The 26311-nt window shown below is 55.4% G+C and overlaps 2 protein-coding genes across 3 annotated transcripts; both read right to left on the reverse strand.

Annotated features, from left to right (window-relative positions):
- Positions 1-625: 625 nt before the first annotated feature.
- On the reverse strand, positions 626-11015 carry DECR2 (2,4-dienoyl-CoA reductase 2). 2 transcript variants are annotated; one of them, XM_017860780.1, is made up of 9 exons: positions 10829-11015; positions 7665-7733; positions 6217-6268; positions 5185-5320; positions 3217-3341; positions 2661-2754; positions 2373-2477; positions 1578-1795; positions 626-1158 (listed from the first exon to the last, which is right to left on the reverse strand). In XM_017860780.1, exons 1-8 carry the CDS (start codon positions 10906-10908, stop codon positions 1578-1580), a joined length of 879 nt encoding a protein of 292 aa, XP_017716269.1. In that variant the 5' UTR covers positions 10909-11015; the 3' UTR covers positions 626-1158. The 2 variants fall into 2 exon arrangements, with proteins under 2 accessions (XP_017716269.1, XP_017716268.1); XM_017860779.1 differs by having other exon boundaries at positions 626-1193.
- Positions 11016-12002: 987 nt separating this feature from the next.
- NME4 (NME/NM23 nucleoside diphosphate kinase 4) lies at positions 12003-15239 on the reverse strand. The gene is made up of 5 exons (XM_017860781.1): positions 14984-15239; positions 13624-13757; positions 13269-13370; positions 13026-13138; positions 12003-12543 (listed from the first exon to the last, which is right to left on the reverse strand). The coding sequence occupies exons 2-5, from the start codon at positions 13636-13638 to the stop codon at positions 12420-12422; spliced, it is 354 nt and encodes a 117-aa protein (XP_017716270.1). The 5' UTR covers positions 13639-13757; positions 14984-15239; the 3' UTR covers positions 12003-12419.
- Between the last annotated feature and the right edge of the window lie 11072 nt (positions 15240-26311).

A 26311-nucleotide genomic window follows, 5' to 3' on the forward strand; every position in this document is an offset into this window, starting at 1 on the left:
TCGAGGTGGGTGGATCACCTGAGATTGGGAGTTCAAGACCAGCCTAGGCAAACATGATGAAACCCCATCTCTACTAAAAATACAAAATTAGCCGGGCATGGTGGCGGGCACCCGTAATCCCAGCTACTAGCGAGGCTGAGGCAGGAGAATCGCTTGAACCCGGGAGGCGGAGGTTGCAGCGAGCTGAGATCGCGCCACTGCACTCCAGCCTGGGCAACAAGAGCGAAACTCTGTCTCAAAAAAAAATAAAAAATAAGGCCAGGCGCAGTGGCTCATGCCTGTAATCCCAGTACTTTGGGAGGCCAAGGTGGGCAGATCATGAAGTCAGGAGATCAAGACCATCCTGGCTAACAAGGTGAAAACCCATCACTACTAAAAATACAAAAATTAGCCCGGTGTGGTGGCGGGCGCCTGTGGTCCCAGCTACTCGGGAAGCTGAGGCAGGAGAATAGCACAAACCCAGGAGGCAGAGCTTGCAGTGAGCCGAGATTGCACCACGGCACTCCAGCCTGGGCGACAGAGCAAGACTCCATCTCAAAAACAGTAATAATAATAATAATAATAATAATAATAATAATAAAACATCACAGAAAAGACAGGAAGGAAACACAACCCATAAATGACAGGGTCACCAGCAATTCTCTTTAATGCTCTTTTCCTTCTAAAAGCTTTGGCAAAGTCCAGTTTATTTTCACAGCAAATAGATTATCTTTTAAGAAAATGCACTATCTAGCAAGATTGTAGCAAAGTGTGTTTGTGCAAACAGGTGGTGCAGAGACAGAGGGGCGGACCTTGTGGGCAGCCTGAGGCCCATCCCAGCTCATGGGCCATGCACAGACGGGAGCACCTCAGTGTTTTCAGCCAAGAGAACACAAGTCTCAGGATCCATGTGGCTCCCTCAGGCCCTGGACTCAGGCAGGCAGGACAGCCTTTACCACGGGGCAGGGGACATCTCAGTATCTTGTCTGCACCCGCACCACCTGCGTGGCACCTGGCCCTCAGACACCTGCATGGCAGCTCCACGGGCTGGGCCCACTGTCCAGTTGCTCCTGCCCTGGAGTTGGGACCATGGAGAGGGAGAGTGCAGAAATAGCTGAGTGTCCGGAGGAGGGGCTGGGCTGCGGGCATTGCTGGTTCAGACTGGTGCTCTCCACCTGGCTGTGAGGCAGAGGGAAGCAGCGGTCGGAAGAATCCTGCAGAAGTTCCAGAACTTAGGAGCTGGCTGAGGACGGCTTCCCCCTAAAACAACTTGGCTGCCTCAGCCACCCAGTACCTGCCAGAAATGCCAACAGAGGCCGAGGCCACTACAGAATAGCAAGCGCCCCAGCGCCCGCCTCCTGCCCAGCCCCACGGAGCAACACCCACGTGTGGCTAGGCTGGCGCAGGGCTGGTAGGATGCAGCACCTGCCCCCTGCCCAGCCCCATGGGGCAGCACCCACGTGTGGACAGGCTGGTGCAGGGCCGGAAGGATGGGGACCAAGGAGACGCCAGCCCCGTGGGTCCCGCAGAGACCTGCCCATGCAGTGACCAACATCCAAGGACAAAGGTGACCCCAAGAAGCGGGAGCGGCACCTCACCTAGAGCTTAGAAGAGAAGGATGCGAAATCCGCCAGCCCTTTGACATCGTTTGGGAACGTCAACCATGACCCGCCATCGGCCACCAGCACAGCCCCCGTCACATAGGAAGCCAGAGGGCTGGCCAGGTAGAGCACGCTGTGGGCAATCTCGGTCTTGTTCCCCAGCCTCTGCAGTGGGCTCACGGTGACCTTGGTGCTCAGGCTGGCCTGGGGGCCACCTGGAGGGTAGCAGAAGGTTTAGGCCCCATGGGCCCCAAGACCCAGCACCCTCCCCTCTCCCCCAGCTCGTTCCCTGAGAGGCATGTGGGAACAGCAAGGGCACACTCAGTGTCCCCAAGGCCTAGCATGGAGCAGGATCAGGCCAGACACCGAACACAGTCGCCACCATGGAACCAGCACAGGGCTTTTCTTTCTTTTTTTTTTTTTTTTGAGATGGAGTCTTGCTCTGTCGCCCAGGCTGGAGCGCAGTGACGCGATCTCCACTCACTGCAAGCTCCGCCTCCCGGGTTCATGCCATTCTCCTGCCTCAGCCTCCCGAGTAGCTGGGACTACAGGCGCCCGCCTTTGCGCCCGGCTAATTTTTGTATTTTTAGTAGAGACAGGGTTTCACCGTGTTAGCCAGGATGGTCTCGATCTCCTGACCTCGTGTTCCGCCCGTCTCGGCCTCCCAAAGTGCTGGGATTACAGGCGTGAGGGCTTTCAACATACCCCCTGCCAAGGTTCTGGAAGCTTCCATGGGTACCCTGTGCCCCAGGGGAGGATCTGTGGGAGACCTGGGCTCCCTGAGAGCCGTACCCAGTCGCCGGAGCCCCTCTGTGCCACTGATGGGGCCAGGGGCGAGGCTGTTGACGCGGATGTTCTGGGGACCCCACTCCACAGCCAAGTGCCGTGTCATCGCGTCTGCATGGGAGAAAGTTGGATATGAAGGGGCCGCTCTGCCCTCTGCGGGGGTCAGGGCCAAGGCCAGGCCTCGCTGCCTGAAGCTGGGCTCAGCTTCACGTGGAGACTGCTGGCTTCCTGGGATGGAAGCAGAGGGCCCAGTGGGAACCCAGGTGGGCAGACCTGGGCAGGGGGGGGTCATACCCACAGCAGCCTTGGCAGAGCCTGCATGCACCTGGAGCGCCTGCCCCCGGTTCCCCAGGGTGGCAGTGATGTTCACGATCACCCCTCCGTGGTCCTGCAACACACAAGGCCTGAGGCAGTGAGTGGGCGGCCATAAGGGGGAGGCCGCAGGGCGGTGGATGGCGGCCTTAAAGGGGAGGCCGCGGGGTGGTGGGCGGGCGGCCGTAAAGGGGAGGCCGCAGGGCGGTAGATGGCGGCCGTAAAGGGGAGGCCGCGGGGCGGTGGGCGGGCAGCCGTAAAGGGGAGGCCGCGGGGCGGTAGATGGCGGCCGTAAGGGGGAGGCCGTGGGGCGGTAGATGGCGGCCGTAAAGGGGAGGTCGCGGGGCGGTGGGCGGGCAGCCGTAAAGGGGAGGCCACGGGGCGGTGAGCGGGCGGCCGTAAAGGGGAGGCCGCGGGGTGGTAGATGGCGGCCGTAAAGGGGAGGCCGCGGGGCGGTGGGCGGGTGGCCGTAAAGGGGAGGCCGCGGAGCGGTAGATGGCGGCCGTAAGGGGGAGGCCCCCGCCGGGAGGACGCCCACCCGGAAGAACTTCTCATAGAGCACGCGAGACACATTGAAGGTGCCGCTGGTGTCGATGTCCATCACGGTCTTGAAGGCATTGAAGGACAAGGCGCCGGCGGGGCACAGGAAGTTCCCAGCAGCACCTGCAGAGTGGGAGACCGCAGGAGCTGCTGGAGCCTGGGGAGAGGGATGCCAGGTGGGCGGTGGCCAGGTGGGTGGAGGGGAGGGTGCAGGAGGGAGTCCAGATGCCCTGTGGCACAGGGAGGAGACCCAAGCCCTAGGATAAATTCCAAAATGACCGGAGCAAGATGGGTGTCCTGGCTGCACTACGTCCCTGAGAAGAGACATGCTGAAGCCCTGACTGTGGCCTTGTTTGGAAATGGGGTAGGTTGCAGAGATAATCGAATTACATGGAAGTCACAATGAATTAGGGTGAACCCTAAATCCAATGACTAGCATCCGTATAACAAGGGAAGAGGACACACACACACACACACACGCCACGTGAAGACGGGCAGACAGCGGAGGGACAGTCTTCAAGCCCAGGAGGGCCAAGGACTGTGGCAGTACCAGAAGCCACGCAGAAGGCAGGAACAGGCTCTCCCCTGCGGCCTTCAGACAGCACAGCTTTGCCAACACCTTCCCCTTGGAGGTTCTGACCTCCACAAGGGGGAGATTATATTTTGGTTGTTTCAGCCATGCAGGTTGTAGTACTCTGTTAGCCCAGGAAACTAATACACAGGATGTTTTTCAAAACGAATTTCTGCAGAGTGAACCCAATGTTGGTTCATCAGTTGTAACAAATGCAAGATGTTAACAGGGAACACTGTGGGTGGGAGTATGGAATTCCATGTACTATTAATTACTCTATAAACCTAAAACTGTGATAGAAAATAAAAGCTGGGGGCCGGGCCCGGCGGCTCACGCCTGTAATCCCAGCACTTTTGGAGGCCACGGTGGGCAGATCACCTGAGCTCAGGAGTTCGAGACCAGCCTAACCAATGTGATGAAACCCCATCTCTACTAAAAATACAAAACTTAGCCAGGTATGGTGGCGGGTGCCTGTAATCCCAGCTACTCAGGAGGCTGAGACGGGAGAATCACTTGAACCGAGGTTGCAGTAAGCTGAGATTGCACCACGGTACTCCAGCCTGGGTAACAAGAGTGAAACTCCGTCTCAAAAATAAAGCTAGGCCAGGCTAGCTTTTATTTTATTGGTGACTCTTGCCTGTAATCTCAGCATTTTGGGAGGTCAAGGAAAGAAGACTGCTCGAGCCCAGGAGTTTGAGACCGGCCTGGGCAACACACAGTAAGACCCTATCTCTACGAAAAACAAAAAATACAAAAATTACCCAGGCGTGGTGGCACACGTCTGTAGTCCCAGCTGCTTAGGAGGCTGGGGCAGGAGGATGGCTTGAGCCCAGAAGGTGGAGGCTGAAGTGAGCCATGATCACACCAGCCTGGGTGACAGAGTGAGACGCTATCTCAAAAAAAAAAAAAAAAAAAAAAAAAAAAAGGCTATCACTTTTTTTTAAGAGGGAATTTCAGGACACAAGGGCACCCGACTCTGCCATTTAGCCGTGATTATGGAGTCCACTTGGACTGCAGCTGTGCTGACCTGTTGCCACCCAGAGAAGCGGAATCAGGCTGGAGACAGAGGCCTGGAGACAGAGGGCTGGAGACAGAGGACCAGAGATAGAGACCGGGAGACAGAGACCGGGAGACAGAGGGCCGGAGACAGGGCCAGAGACACAGACCGGGAGACAGAAGGCCGGAGACAGGGCGAGAGACAGAGACCGGGAGACAGAGAGGCAGAGGCCCGGAGACAGAGTCTGGGCCTCAGGTACCTGGAGGGGTGACAGCCCACCCCAGGGCAGGCAGCTAGGTTCCATGGCACAGTCCCCACCCCAGGACCAGAGTTCTAGGGCCTCCAATCGGTACCACCAACCTGTGAGAAGCCACCACCCTCACTCAGCACCGACTCACAGTTAATGAGAATGTCAATTCTGCCAAACTCCTTCAGAGCCTGGTCCACGGCAGCCATCACAGCTGGGGGCGCTCGGACATCCATACAGAGAGGGAGGCAGCGCCGGCCGGTGGCCCCAGCCAGCTTCCTGGCGGCCTAGAAGCCCAGGTAAAGAGGCAGACAGCAGCCCTGCAGCCCCGGCCTGGAGAAAAGGCCTTTGGAGTCTGCAGAGGACAATGCGCCCGGGTTCCACTGGAACCCTGGGTTTGCTGCTGGGCCCCACACAGCCTGCAGGTACCCACGGCCCTGGTAGATGTTTGTGGGGACCTGCCACACTCTCCCTGCACCTGCCACCCGTCCTAGAATCCTCTCTCTGCATCGCCCTCCAGGCCACTGTCACCCATGTCCTGCCCCTGCCGTAGACCAGTGGCACAGGTGAGACTCTCCTCATAGGTTGAGGGCTCCGGTGGGTGGGACGCACAGACCACCTAAATAACCCAGGTGAGCCCAGAGATCTTTCTTGGGGCCACGTTACCCCCAAACAGGAAGGTCCCTTCCAGGACCCAATAACTAGATTTTTAAAAAGTCAAAGATGTCTCTGGTTGGCCACTTACACTGAAACTCCATATTTAGGAGAGGTGCAAGTTTTGGTGCCAGCTGGGCACGGTGGCTCACGCCTGTGATCCCAGCACTTTGGGAGGCTGAGGTGGGCGGATCACCTGAGGTCAGGAGTTCGAGACCATGGTGGTCAACATGGTGAAACCCCATCTCTACCAAAAAAATGCAAAATTTAGCCAGATGTGGTGGCGGGTGCCTGTAGTCCCAGCTACTCCAGAGGCTGAGGCAGGAGAATGGCATGAACCTGGGAGGCAGAGGCTGCAGTGAGCCGAGATCGCACCACGACACTCCAGCCTGGGCGACAGAGCGAGACTCTCGTCTCAAAAACAAAAAAATTTTGGTGCCAACATCCCCTTAGCCTCTGGACCCTCCTGGCCCAGGCCCAGCACGCCCACAGCCACCCACACAGGGGACCACGGGAGAGGTCCTCTCACCATCAGCACTCGTGGCAGGCTCCTGCTGGCGATCACTGTGTGGCAGCCGTGCCTGCAAAACCAGAAGCAGGTGTGAGGACAGTGCAGGCGAGGGGCACTCCCAGGGAGCGTCTGCCCGGCTCCTGGGCAGGAGTCTCTCGGGCGGAAGTACCAGTCCAGGGCTGAAGGCCCAGCTGGCAGAGGGCACAGGGGCGTGAACAGGACTGAGCAACTCTGGAGGGACCTCAAGTGGTGCCCACCCTGGGGTTTCTGGCATGGGACATCCCACCGCACAGGCCTGCCAGCCCTGCCCCAAACACCAGGTACAGAGACCGCTGTGAGCCACAGAGGCCCAGCCCACACATCTGCCTGGGGCCTGCTGGGCCCACATCCTCCACCCCCTTCTCCCTGTGGGGCTGGCGTGGAAGACCGTTCTGAAGCGGGGTGCTCCCTACTCCCCTTCCTGACCACATGGATGCAAATCCACCACATTGGCCTCTAGGGACCCCGGTTCCAGGAAGGCCGCTATGATTTCCAATTTCCAGTTTATCTACTGTTCTTGCAGAAGAGCACAAAGATAAGTCCTGCCTTTAGGTCAAAACAATCTTGATGTTATCCTCAACAAATTCCTACACACTCCCTCTGAAGCAAGACCCTTTCCCTGTGGTACAGAAGCCCTGGGCCTGGGGGTAACAGCTTGGAGACACCTGTCTCACAGCCACCCGACTACGCTTCTGCCCATAAATTCCCCAATAAAATCACCTCACAGGGACAAACGGGATCTGTCTGCCTTGTTCTTTGATTTCTCCGCTCTTCTGGTTTGGGAGTTGCTTCCCCACAATAGCCACAAAGGCAGCTACCCCTGCTAGGCAAGCCCCACTGGAGCTGCAATGTCCCGTTCGGTCGTCAGCCACAAAGGCAGCTACCCCTGCTAGGCAGGCCCCACTGGAGCTGCAATGTCCCATTCAGTCCTGAGACGCCCCGAGCACAGAGCCACCAGTGGAAAGGCCAGATCTCTTCCTGTGGGACTCACCTTTCTGGTCTGAAAAGCAGGAGCCTCAGGGGAACCGAAGAGGAGTCCCTCTCGCCCACCTCAGCCTAACTCTAGCCGCTGTCAGGTGGGATACGTTGCTGACCCCGGCCTGAAGCCACAGAATTGCATCCCAAGAAAAAATGTGTTCTGCAGGGCGCCAGCACTGGGGCCTGACACAGCCCTGACTCTCGAGGTCCCAGCAGGCCCCAGACCAGAGCCACACAATCTCCATTGACCTGTAGGAGCCCCGAAGTCCTGACTCCCCCCAGGGCAATCCTCGACCCCTCTCCAGTCCCTCTGGCAGGCACCTGGATCCTGTCAGGTGGATGAGCAGAGGACTTCTACCTCCCACCAGCATCTTTCCAGGGGTCCAGCATCCAGCAGCGCCCAGGGAGGGAGAAGCGGGGAGCAGGGAGGGGACACAAAGCAGTCTCACCGCATGAAAATCTCAGCAATCCGGAACCCAATCCCAGAGCCGCCACCTGTGATGAAGGCCACTTTGTCCCTGAGAGTAAAAAAGGAGGCTCCGTTAGAAGAGCCCTATTGGGCCAGGCCGGTGGCTCCCAGCACTTTGGAAGGCCAAGGTGGGCGGGCCACAAGGTCAGGAGTTTGAGACCAGCTTGGCCAATATGGTGAAACCCTGTCTCTACTCAAAATAGAAAAATTAGCTGGGCGTGGTAGTGGGCGCCTGTAGTCCCAGCTACTTGGGAGGCTGAGGCAGGAGAATCGTTTGAACCCGGAAGGCAGAGGTTGTGGTGAGCGGAGATCACGCCATTGTACTCCAGCCTCGGCAACAACAACGAAACACAGTCTCAAAATAAATAAATAAAATGAAAATTCATAAAATTATAGTATTTTATATATTTATTCTGGGACAAATTCTTGCTACGTCGTCCAGGCTGGAGTGCAGTAGCACCATCACGGCTCACTGCTGCCTTGACCTCCTAGGCTAGAAGGATCCTCCTGCTTCAGGGATTACAGGTGCATGCCATCGTGCCCAGCTGATTTCTCTTCTACATTTTCTAGAGAGGGGTATGGTTTTGTTGCCCAGGCTGGTCTTGAACTTGTGCTGATACAAACTTGCAAAGTGCAGTGGGGGAAAGAGTATTTTGGTGCACAGGCTCATGACTGTAAATCCCAGCACTTTGGGAAGCCAAGGCGGGTGGATCACCTGAGGTCAGGAGTTCAAGACAAGCCTGACCAACATGGTGAGACCCCATCTCTTAAAACCATGGGTGAGGGGAACCCCCTCCTCTTTTTTTTTTTTTTTTTTTTTTTTGAGAGGAGGTCATCGGCTCTGTCAACCCCGGGGGGCTGGAGGTTTTGAGGTGGGCCCATGGTCTCAGCTCCACTGGGCAAAAACTCCGGCCTTTCCGGGTTTACCGGCCATTTTTTCTTCCCTTGCCTCAAGCCTCCTGGTAGGGGGCTGGGACTACAGGCGGGCCTGGCCAACCCCTCGCCCGGTACTTTTTTGTATTTTTTTAGTAGAGAACCGGGGGTTTCACCCGTGTTAGCAGGATGGTTCCCTCGAATTCTCCTTGCCCCTCGTGATCCGCCGGGGCCTCGCCTCCCAAAGTGGCTGGTTTACAAGGGCTTGAGCCCACCGTGGGCCCCGGCCTGGGAGGACCCCCCATTTCCAGCCGGGCTGAGGCAGCAGAATCGCTTGAACCCGGGAGGCGGAGGTTGCAGTGAGTATTTCGACAGAAATTGACAGAAGTAGATACAAGACAGAAAAAATAACCCTGGTTTAAACAAGATAGAGGTTATAGTTTCCTCTCTCCTAAGCCCTGCATGGCATGAACGTCAAAGATGATTCCTGAGATTCAGCAACCTAGGTCAGGATAATATGGCTTTTTTATTTATTAGAGATTTTCTTGTACATATTAAATGTGTACTAATCGGTATGACTGGCACAAATTGTACCAGATGGATGGGCAGAGCTCTAAGTTGCCTTTCCTATTCTTAATGATTAAAGATTAATTTTGGGCCGGGCGCAAATATTAATAATCCTATAATCCCAGCACTTTGGGAGGCTGAGGCAGGTGGATCATCTGAAATCAGGAGTTGCAGACCAGCCTAAACAACATGGTGAAACCTCATCTCTACTAGAAATACAATTAGCCCAGCGTGGTGGCGTGTGCCTATAGTCCCACTTGGGCACACTGAGACTGAAGCAGAATTGGGAGGCTGAGGCAGGAGAACTGCTTGAACCCAGAGTGAGACTTCGTTTCAAAAATTTTTTTTTTTTTTTTTTTTTTTCACTTTGCAGAACTCTCAAAAAAATTGTCAATACCTTTGCTTGGAGAACATAACTTAAAACTTTCTCTTTTTTTTTGAGATGGAGTTTCACTCTTGTTGCCCAGGCTGGAGTGCAATGGCGCGATCTCGGCTCATTGCAACCTCCACCTCCTGGGTTCAAGCAATTCTCCTGCCTCAGCCTCCCAAGTAGCTGGGATTACACCACACCCAGCTAATTTTTTGTAATTTTAGCAGAGGCTGGGTTTCACCATGTTGGTCAGGCTGTTCTCGAACTCCTGACCTCAGGTGATCTGCCCACCTCGGCCTCCCAAAGCGCTGGGATTACAGGCGTGAGCCACTGCTCCTGGCAAAAGATCAAATTTGTAATAAAAACTTGAACATGTTGCAAATTGAAAAAAAGAAAAGGAAAGAAAAATAAAAGGGCCGGGCGCGGTGGCTCAAGCCTGTAATCCCAGCACTTTGGGAGGCCGAGACGGGCGGATCACGAGGTCAGCAGATTGAGACCATCCTGGCTAACACCGTGGAACCTCGTCTCTACTACAAACTACAAAAAACTAGCCGGGCGAGGTGGCGGCGCCTGTAGTCCCAGCTACCAGGGAGGCTGAGGCAGGAGAATGGCGTGAACCCGGGAGGCGGAGCTTGCAGTGAGCTGAGATCCGGCCACAGCACTCCAGCCTGGGTGACAGAGCGAGACTCCGTCTCAAAAAAAAAAACGAAAAAGAAAAAAAAGGAGCCGCCCATTGGCCGAGTGAGGGAGGACTTCGACCTTTACCCGGGCTGCCTTCCCATGTGAACACCAAGGCGTTTGCAGGGAAATGAAGAGCTGCTGGGCAAAACCCGGCATTCCTGGGCCTTCTAGTTCTTCGGAAAAATGATTTCAACCTAAAATTGTATGTTAAGAAAGAAGCTAGGTTGGGCCGGGCACGGTGGCTCACGCCTCTAAATCCCAGCACTTTGGGAAGCCGAGGCGGGTGGATCACCTGAGGTCAGGAGTTCAAGACAAGCCTGACCAACATAGTGAGACCCCACCTCTACTAAAAATACAAAAAATTAGCCGGGCTGAGGCAGGAGAATCGCTTGAACCCGGGAGGCGGAGGTTGCAGTGAGCCAAGATCGCGCCACTGCACTCCAGCCTGGGCGACAGAGCGAGACTCCGTCTCAAAAAAAAAAGAAAAAAGAAAAAAAAAAGAAAGAAGCCAGGCGAGACAGGTTTCCTAACACACTAGTCCTCGGTGGGGACCCCGCAGGCCCTCTCGGCGCTACGGGGACCACGTGGGGGCGCCCGCGCCCGCGGACCGGACGCCGCACCGAGGCTGCGCCCGCTTCCCGGGCCCCGCTCACCGCAGCAGGTCCGGGCAGAAGAGGTGACGGTACGCGGGGAGACAGTCGTCCCCCTCCACGTCGGGCGGCGGCTGGGCCATGACGCTCGCGGCTAGGACTGCGGGGACAGCAGGCGGCAGCTGCCTAGGCCTCCGGGACCCCGCGCACAGTGGCGAACGCTCCTGGAACAGGGAGCCCCGCCCCACTCCCCGGACGCCCCGCCCCTCCTCTGATTTTCCCCGGAGGCCCCGCCCCTCCCCCATTCTCCCCGGAGGCCCCGCCCCCGCGCGCGGGCTGCTGGGACTGGAAGTCGGCGCGCGAGGTGCAGGCGCGGTGCAGGCGCAGTGCGGGGCGGGGGGAGGGGGGTCCCCGTTCCCGCGGCGGAAGTCCGGCGTTCTGCGTGTCCCCTCCCCGAGTCTTTTTCACAGGTATTCGGCGTCAGTGCCGCCTTCGGAGCCTGCGGAACTTGTGCGATACCCCTGGCTCCTGGGTCCAGGCCGGACTCGCAGCCTCTGGGCCCCCGTTCGCATCCCCGTAAACACCATGGGGAGCGCGGCCTGCCCCGCGCCGCTTCCCAAAATGACCCGTTTTGAGGCCAATAAAGAATGGTCCGGGGCCGGGCGCGGTGGCTCACACCTGTAATCCCAGCACATTGGGAGGCCGAGGCGGGCGGATCACGAGGTCGGGAGTTCGAGACCATCCTGGACAACATGGTGAAACCCCGTCTCTACTATCAAAATACAAAAATAAGCCGGGTGTTGTGGCAGGTGCCTGTAATCTGGGCTACTTGGGAGGCTCAGGCAGGAGAATCCCTTGAACCCGGGAGGCGGCCCGGGCGGGGCTATGCCGCGAACCCGGGACGGGGCGCCCCGCTTGTACCACTGTTGGAAGAGGGGAGCCCGCCACGGTCACGGGGGAAAACACGCAGGGCCGCTCCTGGACTGGACATACCCGCGGGCCAGCGGCTTCAGGGGTGCGATGGAGCCGCCACCGCCACAGTAAAGGCTGCCAGGCCCTTTTTGCGCTGGATGGCGTCAGCCCGCCGGCCCCTTTCTGCCCCTTCCCAGGGAAGGCAGCTCCTCCTTTGGCGGGATCAGACAGCACGGCTCGCTCCCAGCTTGGGTTCCCCCGGATTGCAGGCTGGTGGCCTCTGGACCCCCACCTGGCTCATACATCCAATAACATTATAGAACTAGGTGTGCAAAACTTCATCTTTACTCTTCAACTCTTTGCAACTTGCATAAAAGCGTCATTTCTACCTCAGAGTTGGCGGAAGTCATAATTAATGTACCACCCATGTGCTAGGCACGGTGAATTTTAATGCCTCCTCTTTGGAGAAAAGGTTAGGATAACTTGCGAAGACCCCCCCCACCACCACCACAAAGTCTGTCCGGCACTTTGGTGCAAAACGGATTGGTCCAGTCTTGTGCTGGCTTGGGGTACAGAAAGGCACTGAAGTTGGTGGCCGAAACACCTCTGGGCTGGGCTGGGGCAGACGTGAACAGGGAAGTAAGTGGTTTAGGACAGGCAGGTATGGATGTGGGCTTGGGTTCTTGCTGACGGAGGTAGTTGTTCCTGCGTGGAGGCTGGGGTGGTAAGGGCAGCTTGAGTCTCAGGCTGAGTGGATGCTGCTGTGCTGGCCCCCGTCTGCCCAGCTCACCAGCTCACTGCTCTGGAACCACAGCTGGATCTCCCGCTGGGCCCCCTCCACGGAGTCGCTGGCGTGGATGACGTTCCTGTGCCAGTGACAGGAGTAAGGTGAGGCTCAGGCTTCATGTGCACCCTGAGGAGTCCCAGGGACCATCTGCTGCTCCCCTGTTGCCCTCTGTCTAGGGGAGCAAGCCTGCGACTGCAGACAGGGAAGGAGTAACAGTGGAGCTGGGAAACCGGGTTCCAGCCTGGCCTCAGCCTCTTACAGCCTCGTGGACCCACCCAGGCCCCAGCTTTTGGGAGCCTCATTTCCCCCCAAGTTGTCCCGTGCCAACCCCTTGGGGTGTCAGGCAATGATGGCACGGTACATACAACACGAAGGGAACGCCTCATTGCCCGGTGTGCAGGAGGGTCTGGGAGAACACCGCTCTCACCAGCGTGAGCTGTCATGTTCCACCTGGCTTCAACCCAGCACAGCAAGACACCCAGGTCTCGTGGATCTGCCGCCACCCCAAGTGCTGGCCCTCCTCGTCGCCAGCAGCAGCCCGGTGTGTCAGGACCCCCGTACCTGCTGATGTGCACGCTGAAGTCACCCCTTATGGTTCCTGGAGCAGCCTCAGCCGAATCAGTGTGTCCAATCATGGCCCTGGAGGCGCGGACGACATTGTACCCTTCCCAGACCTGCAGCGAGAGAGAATGGTTGGGAAGAAGTGGGGAACACCAAGGGCCCCTGGGCTCAATCCAGGGCCCCTCCCTTTGCTGGGGGGAAGACACACCCCCAGGCCCTTCCACCACCCCTGCCCTGCCGTACCATGGCCACCACGGGCCCAGAGCTCATGTAGCGGATGAGGGCGGGGTAGAAGGGCTTCCTCCGCAGGTCCTGGTAGTGCTCGGCAAGGACGCTCTCTGGTGCCTGGGTGGCATGAGGGAAGGAGGAGGAGCCGCAGAGAGTAAACCTGGGCACTAGCGCAGCAGCTGTGATGCCCTGACCTCAGGCACCTTGCAGATAACACCAGCATGGGCAGCATCTGCAGAACAGATCCCTCCTGCCCCTTCAACTGCCAAAGCCGGGCCCTACCCCGGTACTGGCTGGGATGTGAAAAGGCTGAGAAGGATCCCCCAACCCTATCCCCACGGGGACACCCACAAGCCCAGAGCCCCACTACCTGCAGCATCTTCATCCCCACCAGCGTGAAGCCCCGCCTCTCAAAGCGCTGGATCACGTCCCCAACGAGCCGCCGTTGCACCCCATCTGGCTTCACTGCCACCAGGGTCCGTTCCCGGGTCCAGGAGGGCCCTCCTTTAAAAGGCAAGGGGTCGGGGCACTGACACCTCACCCTTTCACATCCCCATGACCCAGGTTTCCCTGCCAGAGCCCAGGGGTCACCAGGCTTCAGGGTGTCTGCCTCTATGCAGAGCACTCTGGAATGGACAAGGATGGTGCCCATAGCCAGAAATGCTCCCATGATAGTCCCTGTCAGGGACACCCAAGGCAATGTGTCCCTAGGGCTTCTAGCCTCTCCCAGGGGCCATGGCTCCTCCCAGCAGAGGCAGAGGCTGCCTGAGATGGCGCGATCGCCTGGAGGTTCAGGGAGACACTGCCCAGCTCAGGGATCACCACCCCAAGGTCCACCGAGGCACAGCCCAGCTCAGGGACCACCGCGAGGTCCACGGAGGCACAGCCCAGCTCAGTGGCCGCAGGGAAGTCTGGAGATCTTGCAAAGCTCCAGCCTCTCTTTTGACTCCAGCCTTTCTGGATGACGACAGACATGGTCTGAAGCCCAGGCTTTCCACTTGAGGAGGAACCCAGAGCCCACCCTGTGTTTGAGGTGAAGGAGTGGCAGGAAACCAGGGAGAAACACACTTTCCCCACCGGTGAGCCCTGGAAACAGGACAAAAGGGGCCTGAAGATTGAAGAGGGAAGGTAGCAGGGTTCCTGCCCGAGCCAGGAGACGGGGTGCTGCTGTGGAGTTTCAAGGCCTGTCATTTCCAGACCCAGGGTCAGCAATGAGCTCCGCCCCAGCCGTCCTCCACTGGAGGGGACGCTGCCAGGGAGACAGAAGACGTCCTCACCCTCCCACAGTCCCAGGCTGCTCCAGAGCCAAGCTACCCTCCGCATCAGCTCCCTGGTTTCCAGATGAGCCCAGACCCTGTATGTCCCACAAAAAGGCTGGACAGAGCCAAAGGGGCCCCGCCAGGCCAAGAGGAAAAGTTAACCTCAGCAGGCGGCTGAAGCCCATGGGAGGAAGACCCCCTGGTTGGTTGGTTCCCCCAAAACCCAGTTCACAGGGCGCCCTGTGTAGCCTGGGGCGCTGCTGCGGCTGGTGCGGGCATTGAGGCGGCGGCTCACTTTTCAGGGCCGATGGAGGGAGCCCTGGGACATGGATCGTCCTGTGAGGTGGCAGCTGCGGGGGGGCCGGGGACTTAGCGCCTGGCGTCCCAGTCAGATTCTGGCCTAACTTGGCCTTCAGCGAACGCCCCAGCGGAGCGGCTCCCCACCCCTACCCCGGCCGGGAGCCCCCTCACCGCCCAGCGCTGCCGCCGGCCTCTGCCTTCCTTGGGCTCCCGGGCCCTCGGTCGCCCCGGATCCGCCCAGGCTGCCAACTCGCCGGGCGCCTGCAGCCTGGGGCCTGGGGAGGCGAGAAGGGGCCGCATAGACGGGCGGGCCCTGGAGGGGTGCGCGGGTGCAAGCCGGCGCCTTCCCCAACTCGGGCGGACCCCGCAGCCCGCGCCCGGAGGCCTCTGGGGGAGTCGGACCCCGATCCGCACGTGCGCGGACAAAGGCCGAGCAGCGCGCGTCCCTTCCGCCCCCCCGCGTCCCCGCCGGGGCGCGCGGCTCCACTCACCCGAGCTGGGCGCGCGAGCAGGCTCGGGGTCCCGGGGCCCGCGGGCGCAGCGCAGCCCCGCAGCGCGGACGCCAAAGAGGCCGCCCATGACGCCCGGCCCGCGGGCCGCTGTGAGCGCGAGGAGCGGGCGCGAGAGGGCGGTGCCAGCCCCAGACCCGCCCCGCCCGCCCGGGAGACCCCGCGCCGACGCTATCCGCAGCCCCCCGCCGCCCCGGACCCCCGTGGCCCGGCGCTCACGGGGCGCGTGGAAATGTTCAACGCCAACTTCTGTTAAAATCAGAAGAGAAAATAGAAAATAATAATAAATCTCTCTCGAATTGCATTCGTCCTTATACCGACGCAACTGTTAACTATCGTTTTAACGCTTTCCCACGGAGGAAGGCCCACTCGGGAGGCTGAGGCGGGAGGATCGCTTGAGCCCAGGAGGTTGAGGCTGCAGTGAGCTGTGACTGCACCGCTGCACTCCAGCCTGGGCAACAGAGCAAGACTGTCTCAAAAATAAATTCACGGACCAAAAGGAGGTCTACAAGCCCTGGTCTGAGCTGCCTCCAATGGAGGGTGAAATTCCCACGGGAGCCCCAGGGCGGGAGGAGGCGCTCCGGAGACGCTGGCCCTGCGGCCAGGACGAGTAGGCGGGTCTACAGACCCGCGCCACCACAACCAGCTAATATTTTAATTTTTTGTAGAGATGGGGCCTCCCTGTTGCCCATGCTGGTCTCAAACTCCTGGGATCAAGAAATCCTCCTGCCTTGGCTTCCCAAGGTGCTGGGATTAGAGATGTGAGCCTGGTCTGTGAATTTGGATGGTGAAAAATCCGACCTTTATTCTCAAATGGCCTCTGATGTGGCTGCATTCCTCTAATTCATTCAATTGTGGATATGAGGAACAAGGCACAGTCATAGTTGCAGGGCCTGTGACTTTGTCACCAACAGAATTCACAGGTATGGTAATATCGGGTGGATACCACAGTGTGCTACTGTTTAAAATGGTTAGGTCTCCCACTCCTAGAACTTAATGAATCTTGAAAAAGCTTGTGTTCTTTTTGCTGCTATGTGAATGCAATTGTTTTCTTATGAAAATTGTCCGTTGCAAGTGTATAATGTACAATTGAGGTTTGTTTGTTTGGTTTTAGACGGAGTGTCGCTCTTGCTGCCCGGGCTGGAGTGCAATAATGGCATGATCTCTGCTCACTGCCGCCTCTGCCTCCCAGGTTCAAGCAATTCTCCTGCCTCAGGCTCCTGCAGGTGTTTGCCACCACACCTGGCTGGTGTTTTTTTGTATTTTTAGTAGAGACGGGTTTTTACCATGTTGGCCACGCTGGTCTCAAACTCGTGGCCTCAGGTGATCCACCCACCTTGGCCTCCCAAAGTGCTGGGATTACAGGCATGAGCCACCACACCTGGCCAACAATTGAGCTTTGTGCATTGGTCTTGTATCCTGCAAGCCTACCGAATGCATTTATTAGTTCTACTAGTTTTTTTAATGAATTCCTTGGGAATTTCTTTGTATAAGAGTGTGTCATATGGAGCGGGGCACGGTGGCTCATGTCTGTAATCCCAGCACTTTGAGAGGCCAAGGCGAGCAGATCACGAGGTCAAGAGTTCAAGACCAGCCTGGCCAATGTGGTAAAACCCCGTCTGTACTAAAAATACAAAAATTAGCTGGGCATGGTTGTGCATGCCTGTAATCCCAGTTACTGGGGATACTGAGGCAGGAAAATGGCTTGAACCCCGGAGGTGGAGGTTGCAGTGAGCCGAGATCGTGCCATTGTATTCCAGCCTGGGTGACAGAGGAAGACTCTGCCTCAGAAAAAATGATGTCATATGGGAATAGAGATGGTTTCAGTTCCTTCTTTCCTATCTGAATGCTTTTATTTTCTTGTCTAGTTGCGCTGGCTAAAATTTGCAGTACTATGGTATAAAGAAGTGGCTTTCTTTCTTTTTAGAGGCTGGACTCTATGGCTCAGGCCTATTATCCCAACAATTTGGGAAGCTGAGACTGGAGAATCACATGAGCCCAGGAGTTTGAGACTAGCCAGGGCAATATAGCAAGACCCTGTCTCTTCCAAAAAATAATAAAAATAAATAAAAAATATATGAGTGAAGTGTATAGTATGTCAGTTGTATCCCAATAAATCTATTGCAAAAAGAAAAAAGCAGTTATTATTATATCATACATTGTTTAACGTTTTGTTTTTGTTTTTTTAGCAAGAGTCTCGTTCTGTTACCTGTGCTGGAGGGCAGTGGTGCAGTCATAGCTCACTGCAGCCTTCACCTCCCAGCCTCAAGCAATCCTGCCTTAGCCTCCCCAGTAACTAGGAAAACAGGCCTGAGCCACCACACTTGGCCTAAAATATTTTATTTGTTTGTTTGTTTGTTTATGAGATATAGTCTCACTCTGTCACCTAGGCTGGAGTGCAATGCCATGATCTCGGCTCACTGCAACCCCACCTCCTGTTTCAAGCAATTCTCCTGCCTCAGACTCCCAAGTAGCTGGGATTACAGGTGCTCACCACCACACCCAGCTAATTTTTTGTATTTTTAGTATAGACAGGGTTTCGCTATGTTGGCCAGTCTAGTCTTGAACTCCTGACCTCAGGCAATCCACCCACCGCAGCTTCCTAAAGTGCTGGGATTATAGGTGTGAGCCACTGCGCCCGGCCTGGCCTACGATATTTTGATAATGGTATTTCAGTATAGTTTTTTTCTTTTTCTTTTTTTTAATTTTTTTTGAGACGGGGTCTCGCTCTGTCGCCCAGGCTGGAGTGCAGTGGCATGATCTTGGCTGACTGCAACCTCTGCCTCCCGGGCTTACGCCATTCTCCTGCCTCAGCCTCCGGAGTAGCTGGGACTACAGACGCCTGCCACCATGCCCGGGTAATTTTTTGTATTTTTAGTGGAAACGGGGTTTCACCGTGTTAGCCAGGATGGTCTCGATCTCCTGAGATCGTGATCCGCCCGCCTTGGCCTCCCAAAGTGCTGGGATTACAGGCACGTGCCACCGCGCCGGGCATTTTTTCCTTTTTATTTCCGTGTATTTTATTTTGCACATTAAAAACATGCTGGCTGGGCACAGTGACTCACGCCTGTAATCCCAACACTTTGGGAGGCCAAGGTGGGTGGATCGCAGGGTCAGGAGTTCGAGACCAGCCTAATCGACATGGTGAAAACCCATCTCTACTAAAAATTAGCCGTGCGTGGTGGCATGCACCTGTAATCCCAGCTACTTGGGAGGGTGAGGCAGGAGAATCCCTTGAATCTGGGAGGCAGAGGTTGCAGTGAGCTGAGATCGTGCCATTGCACTCCAGTCTGGGTGACAGAAAAGGACTCCATCTCAAAAATAACAAAGAAAAAGAAAAAAATTATGCTGGGCTGGACGAGATGGCTCATGCCTGCCATCCCAGAACTTTGGGAGGCTGAGGCGGGTGGATCACCTGAGGTTGGGAGTTTGAGACCAGCCTGACCAACATGGAGAAACCCCAGCACTACTAAAAATACAAAATTAGCCAGGCGTGGTGGCAGGTGCCTGTAATCCTAGCTACTTAGGAGGCTTAGGCAGGAGAATTGCTTGACCCCAGGAGGCAGAGGTTGCTGTGAGCTGAGATTGTGCCACTGCACTCCAGGCTGGGAGACAGAGCAAGACTCTGTCTGAATAAATAAATAAATAACTCTCTTGGCCGGGCGCAATGGGATGGCTCACCCCTGTACTCTTAGCACCGTGGGAGGCAGAGGTGGGAGAATCACTTGAGCCCAGGAGTTTGAGATCAGCCTGGGCAACATAGTGAAACCCATCTCTACAGAAAATAAAAAATCAGCAGGGCGTGTTGGTGTGCGCCTGTATTTCCAGCTACCGGGGAGGCTGAGGTGGGAAGATTGCTTGAGCCTAGGAGGTCCACACTGGATTGAGCTGTGATCGCACTACTGCACTCAGCCTGGGCAACAGAATGAGACGGTGTCTCAAAACAAAACAAAAGGCCGGGCGCGGTGGCTCAAGCCTGTAATCCCAGCACTTTGGGAGGCCGAGACGGGCGGATCACGAGGTCAGGAGATCGAGACCATCCTGGCTAACACGGTGAAACCCCGTCTCTACTAAAAATACAAAAAAATTGCTGGGCGAGGTGGCGGGCGCCTGTAGTCCCAGCTGCTCGGGAGGCTGAGGCAGGAGAATGGTGTGAACCCGGGAGGCAGAGCTTGCAGTGAGCTGAGATCCGGCCACTGCACTCCAGCCTGGGTGACAGAGCGAGACTCCGTCTCAAAAACAAAAAACAAACAAAAAAAAAAACAAAAAAGAACTCTCATAACTCAACAAGAAAAGCACAACCCAGTTCACTACCTTGTGTAATCCCTACCCCTTGAGTGTGGGCCGCGCCTGGTGACTGACTTCTAACACAGCAGAAGAGACAGGTGTCACCTTCACGGTCTGGTCACCAAAGACTGCAGCTGCTGCTGCTCCTCCGCCTCCCGGGAGAAGCAGCTCCCCTGTTGTGAGCAGCCCTGCAGAGAGGCCCCCATGACAAGGAACTGATGTTTCTGGCCAAAAGTAACATAGGTGGGCTTAGAAGTGAATCCGCAGAGGCCGGGCGCGGTGGCTCACGCCTGTAATCCCAGCACTTTGGGAGGCCGAGGCGGGCGGATCACAAGGTCAGGAGATCGAGACCATGGTGAAACCCCGTCTCTACTAAAATACAAAAAATTAGCCGGGCGCGGTGGCGGGCGTTTGTAGTCCCAGCTACTCAGGAGGCTGAGGCAGGAGAATGGCGTGAACCCGGGAGGCGGAGCTTGCAGTGAGCCGAGGTCAAGATCGCACCACTGCGCTCCAGCCTGGGCGACAGAGCAAGACTCCGTCTCAGAAAAAAAAAAAAAAAAAAAAAAAGAAGAAGTGAACCCGCAGGAGGCTGAGGCAGGAGGATTGCTGGAGCCCAGGAGGTTAAGGCTGCAGTGGGCGGTGATTGTGCCACTGCACTCCAGGCTGGGCAACAGAGCGAGACCCCATCTCAAAACAAACAACAAAAAAAGTGGGCCTGGCGCAGAGGCTCACACCTGTAATCCCAGCACCTAGGTTGGCCAAGGTGGGCAGATCGCTTGAGGTCAGGAGTTTGAGACCAGCCTAGCCAACGTGGTGAAACCCCTTCTCTACCAAAAATACAAAAATTACACTGGTGGGGTGTGACATGCCTGTAGTCCCAGCTACTCGGGAGGCTGAGGCACTAGAATTGCTGGAACCTGCGAGGCAGAGGGAGCAGTGAGCTGAGACTACAACCGCACTCCAGGCTGGGCAACAGAGCGAGAGCCTGTCTCTATCTGGAAAGAAAAACAAGTGCATCCTCCCCGAGTCAAGCCTTGGGATAACCTCAGCGTGGCTGACACCTTGACCACAGCCTATGAGCACCTTGGAGACAGAGGCACCCTGCTAAGCCCCACCCAGCACCCCGTCCACGGAATCTGGAAGATAATGAACATGTGCTGCTTATATCATAAAGTTGTTGGGTATTTGTTATGCAGCATAGATGACTAATACAAAGACCAGCCAGGGAGGTGCAGAGGGGCATCACCTCCACTCACAGCTGGGCTCCGGGGGCTCCGGTGGTCCATGGGGCTATACTGCCCCTCAGAGGCCAGCGCTGGAACTGCGTCTGGGTCTCTGCCAGACTCTGAGCCACGGCTCCGTCCATCCAAAGCAGGAACCGTCTATCCGGCTTCACTCTTGGGGTGTCACCACTCAAAGGGCCCCAGAGCCTGACTGAGGATGAGGTGGAATGAGGAATCAGGGCTGAGCACAGTGGTGGATTTCTGGAACATTCCTATGGATGTGCTGGATGGTCCTCGTAGAAGGTGCTCAAAAAGACACCTGCAGGGTGGGACAGCGCAGGGTGGGTGGGGGCCTCAGGACAGCCGAATTCTGTCCCAGCCCTATGGCTGTCACACCCATGTAGGCAGGGCATTGCCCTACATGGAGGTCTCCCACCTGTTTTTTTATTTGTTTTGTTTTTAATTTTTATTTATTTATTTAGGATGGAGTCTCCCTCTGTCACCCAGGCTGGAGTGCAAAGGCATGATCTTGACCCGCTACAACCTCCGCCTCCTGGGTTCAAGCGATTCTCCTGCCTCAGCCTCCTGAGTAGCTGAGATTACAGGCACCTGCCACCACGCCTGGCTAATGTTTGTATTTTTAGTAGATACGGGGTTTCACCATGTTGGTCAAGCTGGTCTCCAATTCCTGACCTCGTGATCCACCCGCCTCAGTCTCCCAAAGTGCTAGGATTACAGGCGTGAGCCACGGCGTCTGGCCTGGTTTTTCCTCTTTTATTATTTTCTTAATTTTTTTGAGATGGAGTTTCTCTCTTGTCGCCCAGGCTCGAGTGCAGTGGCGTGATCTCAGTTCACTGCAACTTCTGCCTCCTGGGTTCCAGCGATTCTCCTGCCTCAGCCTCCGTAGCTGGCACTACAGGAGCACCCCACAATGCCTGGCTAATTTTTGTATTTTTAGTAGAGACCAGGGTTTTTTTGTTTGTTTTTTTGTTTGTTTGTTTGTTTGTTTTTTTGAGACGGAGTCTCACTCTGTCGCCGGGACTGGAGTGCAGTGGCCGGATCTCAGCTCACTGCAAGCTCCGCCTCCCGGGTTTACGCCATTCTCCTGCCTCAGCCTCCCGAGTAGCTGGGACTACAGGCGCCCGCCACCTCGCCCGGCTAGTTTTTTGTATTTTAGTAGAGACGGGGTTTCACCGTGTTAGCCAGGATGGTCTCGATCTCCTGACCTCGTGATCCGCCCGTCTCGGCCTCCCAAAGTGCTGGGATTACAGGCGTGAGCCACCGCGCCCGGCCTGTTTTGTTTTTTTGAGACAGAGTTTCGTTCTTTTTTGCCCAGGCTGGAGTGCAATGGCATGATCTCAGTTCACTGCAGCCTCCGCCTCCCAGGTTCAAGTAATTCTACTGCTTCAACCTCCCCAGTAGCTGGGATTACAGGCATGTGCCACCACCCCGCCTAATTTTGTATTTTTAGTAGAGACGGGGTTTCTCCATGTTGGTCAGGCTGGTCTCAAACTCCCGACCTCAGGTGATCCGCCCGGCTCGGCCTCCCAAAGTGCTAGGATTATAAGCGTGAGCCACCGCACCCGGCCTCTCCCACCTGTTTGTAAACTTGTGCCACTTTTTTTTTTTTTTTGGATATTGCATCTTTCTCTGTCACCCAGGCTGGAGTGCAGTAGCATGATCTCGGCTGACTGCAACCTCCGCCTTCTGGGTTCAAATGATTCTCCTGCCTCAGCCTCCCTAGTAGCAGTTACTATAAGCGCCTGCCACCACATTTCGCTTATTTTTGCATTTTTAGTAGAGAAGGGGTTTTCCTGTGTTAGCCAGGATGGTCTCGATCTCCTGACCTTGTGATCCACCCACCTCAGCCTCCCAAAGTGCTGGCATTACAGGCGTGAAATACCGTGCCCGGCCTGATATGTTATTGTTATAGGTTTGTAACTTCATTTCATTGTGGTCAGAGAACATATTCCCTTTGGGAAGTCGAGGTGGGCGGATCATGAGGTTAGGAGTTCTAGGTCAGCCTGGCCAACCGGTGAAATCCCGTCTCTACTAAAAATACAAAAATTAGCTGGGCGTGGTGATGGGTGCCTGTAATCCCAGCTACTCAGGAGGCAGAGGCAGGAGAATCATTTGAACCTGGGAGGCAGAGGTTGCAGCAAACCGAGATTGAGCCATTGCACTGCAGCCTGGGAGACAAAGGCAAAATTGCATCTCAAAATTAATTAATTAATTAATTAATGAAAGAGAACATATTCTCTAGGCTTAAACTGTTTTAAATTAATTGAGCCTTGGTCTATGGCCCAGCATGTGATCTGTATTGGGGAACAAATTGTGTGCGCTTGAAAAAAATGTTATTCTGGCTGAGCGCAGTGGCTCACGCCAGTAATCTCAGCACTCTGGGAGGCCGAGGCAGGCAGATCCCTTGAGGCCAGGACTTGGAGACCAGCTTAGCAAGATGGCGAAACCCTGTCTCTACAAAAAAATTTCAAAAATTAGGTGGGTGTAGTGGTGCGGGCCAGAACTCTTGTTAGAAACCATCAAGCTGTTGCTGATCCTCCCATCTTGGCCTCCCACAGTGCTGGGATTACAGGAGCGGCCACGGCGCCCGGCCCTGGCCCCCATTGTTTCTAATGGGAAGTTATGCCATTCAGTTGTTCCCTGGACTATAATGTGTCATCTTTCTCTGTCTGCTTTCAATATTTTCTCTTTAAGTTCGTTTTCCAGCAGTTTGACTATGATGTAACTAGTTATGGTTTTCTATGCATTGATTCTTGTTAAGGTTCACTAAGCTGCTTGAATCTGTAAATTTTAGAATTTGGGGTATTTCTTCACATATCTTTTTCTGTGTCACTTTCTTTCCTGTCCTCTTGGAGTTCCATGTGTACACACGCTAGACTTCTTTCTTTCTTTCTTTCTTTCCTTCCTTTCTTCCTTCCTTCCTTCCTTCCTTCCTTCTTTCTTTCAAGACGGAGTCTCACTCCATTGTCCAGGTTGGAGTGCAGTGGCGCGATCTCGGCTCACTGCAAGCTCTGCCTCCTGGGTTCACACCATTCTTCTGCCTCAGCCTCCCGAGTAGCTGGGACTACAGGCATCCACCACTGCAACTGGCTAATTTTTTTTGTATTTTAAGTAGAGACAGGGTTTCAGCGTGGTCTCAATCTCCTGACCTCATGATCCACCTCCCTGGGCCTCCCAAAGTGCTGGGATTACAGGCGTGAGCCACTGCATCTGGCTAGATCTCCTTCACCTCTGCTCAGGTCACTGCAGGGAGGATCCAGGAAGAGTGGGTTCCTCCTACAAGGAGGGGCCCAGCACAGCCTCAGTCCCATCGGCCAGCCCAGGTACACTGCTGAGGGATTCCAAGGGGAGCCCTCCAAGCAGACAGCAACTCTTGGGCCTCCTGCCCCAGCAGTCATCTCTGTCCCTGTCACCTTTTGTTCCCACCCCTTGGAAGGGACAAGGACATCTGCTGTGGTTCCGCGCTCCAGTACTGCTGGACTCACCCCAGGCTCCCTGCAGGCTGAGCGCTGTACGGTCACTGCCCATGCCCTTCATCTTCCAGCTCACTAGCACCCACACCCAGGACAGGCGTTCATTTGCTCAGACAAAATAGGGATAAATAAGAACCACCGCTAGGCGTGCTGGTACTGGCCTGTAATTGCAGCCACCTGGGAGACTGAGGCAGGAGGATCCTTTGATCCCAGGAGGCCAACGCTGCAGGGAGCCACCATCTTCCCACTGCACTCCAGTCTGGGTGACAGAGCAAGACCCTGTCTCAATAAAAAAAAAAAAAAAAAAAAAGGAAAAGAAAATCCATCTACTGCCATCTACTGAACATAAAACACCAAAAAAAACTGAACCCTCATTCAAATTCTAAAAGTATGTACTTCCGGCCAGGTGCGGTGGCTCACGCCTGTAATCCCAGCACTTTGGGAGGCTGAGGCGGGCACATCACCTGAGGTCAGGAGTTTGAGACCAGCCTGGCCAACATAGTGAAACCCCATCTCTACTGAAAATACAAAAGTTAGCCGGGCGTGGTGGTGCACACCTGAAATCCCAGCTAGTTGGGAGGCTGAGGCAGGAGAATCGCTTGAACCTGGGAGGCAGAGGTTGCAGTAAGCTGAGATCGTGCCATTACTCTCCAGCCTGGGGCACAAGAGCGAGACTTTGTCTCAAAAAAAAAAAGTGTGGGGAAAAGAAAGAGAGATCAGATTGTTACTGTGTCTATTTAGAAAAGGAAGACATAAGAAACTCCATTTTGGGCTAGGCGCGGTGGCTCAGGCCTGTAATCCCAGCACTTTGGGAGGCCGAGACGGGCGGATCACGAGGTCAGGAGATCAAGACCATCCTGGCTAACACAGTGAGACCCCGTCTCTACTAAAATACAAAAAATTTAGCTGGGCGTGATGGTGGGCACCTGTAGTCCCAGCTACTCGGGAGGCTGAGGCAGGAGAATGGTGTGAACCCAGGAGGCAGAGGTTCTAGTGAGGCGAGATCGTGCCACTGCACTCCGGCCTGGGCGACAGAGCGAGACTTCATCTCAAAAAAAAAAAAAAGAAAGAAACTCCATTTTGATATGTACTAAGAAAAATTGTTTCTGCTTTGAGATGCTGTTCACCTGTAACTTTAGCCCCAGTCCTGTGCTCACAGAAACATGTGCTGTGTGGAATCCAGGTTTAAGGGATGAAGGCTATGCATGATGTGCCTTGTTAACAATATGCTTGCAGGCAGTGTGCCTGGCAAAAGCCATCGCCATTCTCCATTCTCGATTAACCAGGGACACGATGCACTGCGGAAAGCCGCAGGGACTTCTGCCCAAGAAAGCCTGGGTATTGTGCAAGGCTTTCCCCAACGGAGACAGCCTGAGATAAGGCCTTGTGGGAAAGTCAAGACCTTACCATCCCCCAGCTCGACACCAGTAAAGGGTCTGTGCTGAGAAGTAGTGAGAGAGAGGCCTCTTTGCAGTTGAGGTAAGAGGAAGGCTTCGGTCTCCTGCTCGTCTCTGAGAATGGAATGTCTGGGTGTAAAACCGACCATGCGTTCTTTTCTGAGATAGGAGAAAATCAGCCTGTGGCTGGAAGCGAGATATGCTGGCAGCAATACTGCTCTGTTACTCTTTGTGATACGCTGGCAGCAATACTGCTGTGTTACTCTTTGCTACACTGAGATGTTTGTGTAAAGTGAAACATAAACCTGGCCTATGTGCACATCCAGGCACAGTACCTTTCCTTGAACTAGTTCATGATTCAGATTCCTTTGCTCACATGTTTCTCCGCCGACCTTCTTCCCACCTGTTGCTCTGCTACACTCCCCTCACCAAGATAGTAAAAATAATGATCCATAAATATTAAAGGAACTCAGAGACCAGCGCCAGTGCAGGTCCTCGTGTGCTGAGTTTGCCGGTCCCCTGGGCCCACTGTTTTTTCTCTATACTTTGTCTCTGTGTCTTAGTTCTTTTTTTTTTTTTTTTTTTTTTT

The sequence above is a fragment of the Rhinopithecus bieti genome, unplaced genomic scaffold, assembly GCF_001698545.2.
Source record: "Rhinopithecus bieti isolate Rb0 unplaced genomic scaffold, ASM169854v2 scaffold_56641, whole genome shotgun sequence".
Classification (NCBI taxonomy): domain Eukaryota; kingdom Metazoa; phylum Chordata; class Mammalia; order Primates; family Cercopithecidae; genus Rhinopithecus; species Rhinopithecus bieti.